This window comes from Citrus clementina, unplaced genomic scaffold (genome assembly GCF_000493195.1).
Source record: "Citrus clementina cultivar Clemenules unplaced genomic scaffold, Citrus_clementina_v1.0 scaffold_6, whole genome shotgun sequence".
Classification (NCBI taxonomy): domain Eukaryota; kingdom Viridiplantae; phylum Streptophyta; class Magnoliopsida; order Sapindales; family Rutaceae; genus Citrus; species Citrus x clementina.
The window spans coordinates 23623203-23624239 of NW_006262139.1; the positions used below are offsets into that span (position 1 = coordinate 23623203).

Consider the following 1037-nt stretch of genomic DNA (forward strand, 5'->3'; position numbering starts at 1 on the left):
ACAGAAGGATGTAGCAGCAGTGAATCTGGGTGGACAATGTACATTGACTCTCCTGTGCAAGAAGATATGGAATGCTACAATGAAGAGGATTACAGCAATGATCGTAAGAGTAACTACAATGATGGCATTCATGGTGGATTTAACAAGGAAGATAGTGATGATTCAATGGCTTCAGATGCTTCCTCTGGTCCAAGTCATCAGCATAAACGTGCAAATGATGAAGGTAGACATAGCACGGCAAGTTCTAAGCATGGTAAGAGTGGTACTAAGAAATTGTTTTCATGGAAGAAGTCAAATGAAAAAGAGAAAAAAAGTGTTGATCATAGTAGTAAGCATAAGCATAAAAATGATGCTCACAAAAAACACTTCAAGTAGTTCAATTTGATTTGTGCAGGATTGTAAAATCTTTGAGTTTACAAAAGGGTAAAATGTTTCTCTCTAGGATTTTTCTCTCAAGAATGGAATTGTATTCCATATCAGATATTTGTAATTTCATACTTCCATTGCATATTTGAGATCAATTTGAACACATTCACACAGGAATAGAGTGTCTCCTGTTTTCTCAGCCATATGAATAATCATGTATTTCATTTCTGTTTTACTTAGTTGAGTAACCATATCATACCTATCTTTGGTTGGGTCACCAATCATATTTCGCCTTCAACTTCTGGCCTTCTGCAATTCAACTGTTAGATCAAGGTGTTTCAAGGGAAAATAAAAAATAAAAAATTAATAAACAGTACCTCATGAAGCAGATTAGAAGAAAGAGATAAAATGAAGTTATTGTTCAATCGGGTTTGAATTGACAGAGAAAGAAACATTAAGTATTTTAATGGAATAAGCTATTAATAAGAATACATTTTTGTGCATGTGTGCCCATGTGTACTTGTGTGTGGGTTAAGATATGAACTAGCAATGTTTAATGTGCTGGAAAGAAGAAAGATCATTAGATCAGCATGGAAAGACAAATAAGTGAGAGTTCTGGTGCATATGGATTTAGATCGAAGTACAAAAAAAAAAAAAATGATTTCAAGACA

At 33.9% G+C, this 1037-nt stretch overlaps 1 protein-coding gene across 1 annotated transcript; it reads left to right on the top strand.

Annotated features, from left to right (window-relative positions):
- The first annotated feature begins 6 nt into the window (after positions 1–6).
- LOC18038110 lies at positions 7–1018 on the top strand. The gene has a single exon (XM_006430822.2). It carries the CDS (start codon positions 37–39, stop codon positions 373–375), a length of 339 nt encoding a protein of 112 aa, XP_006430885.2. The 5' UTR covers positions 7–36; the 3' UTR covers positions 376–1018.
- The last annotated feature ends 19 nt before the right edge of the window (positions 1019–1037 follow it).

Excerpts from the sequence above, each read along its gene's own strand:
- LOC18038110 (XM_006430822.2), top strand. The coding sequence starts at position 37 with ATGTACATTGACTCTCCTGTGCAAGAAGATATGGAATGCTACAATGAA.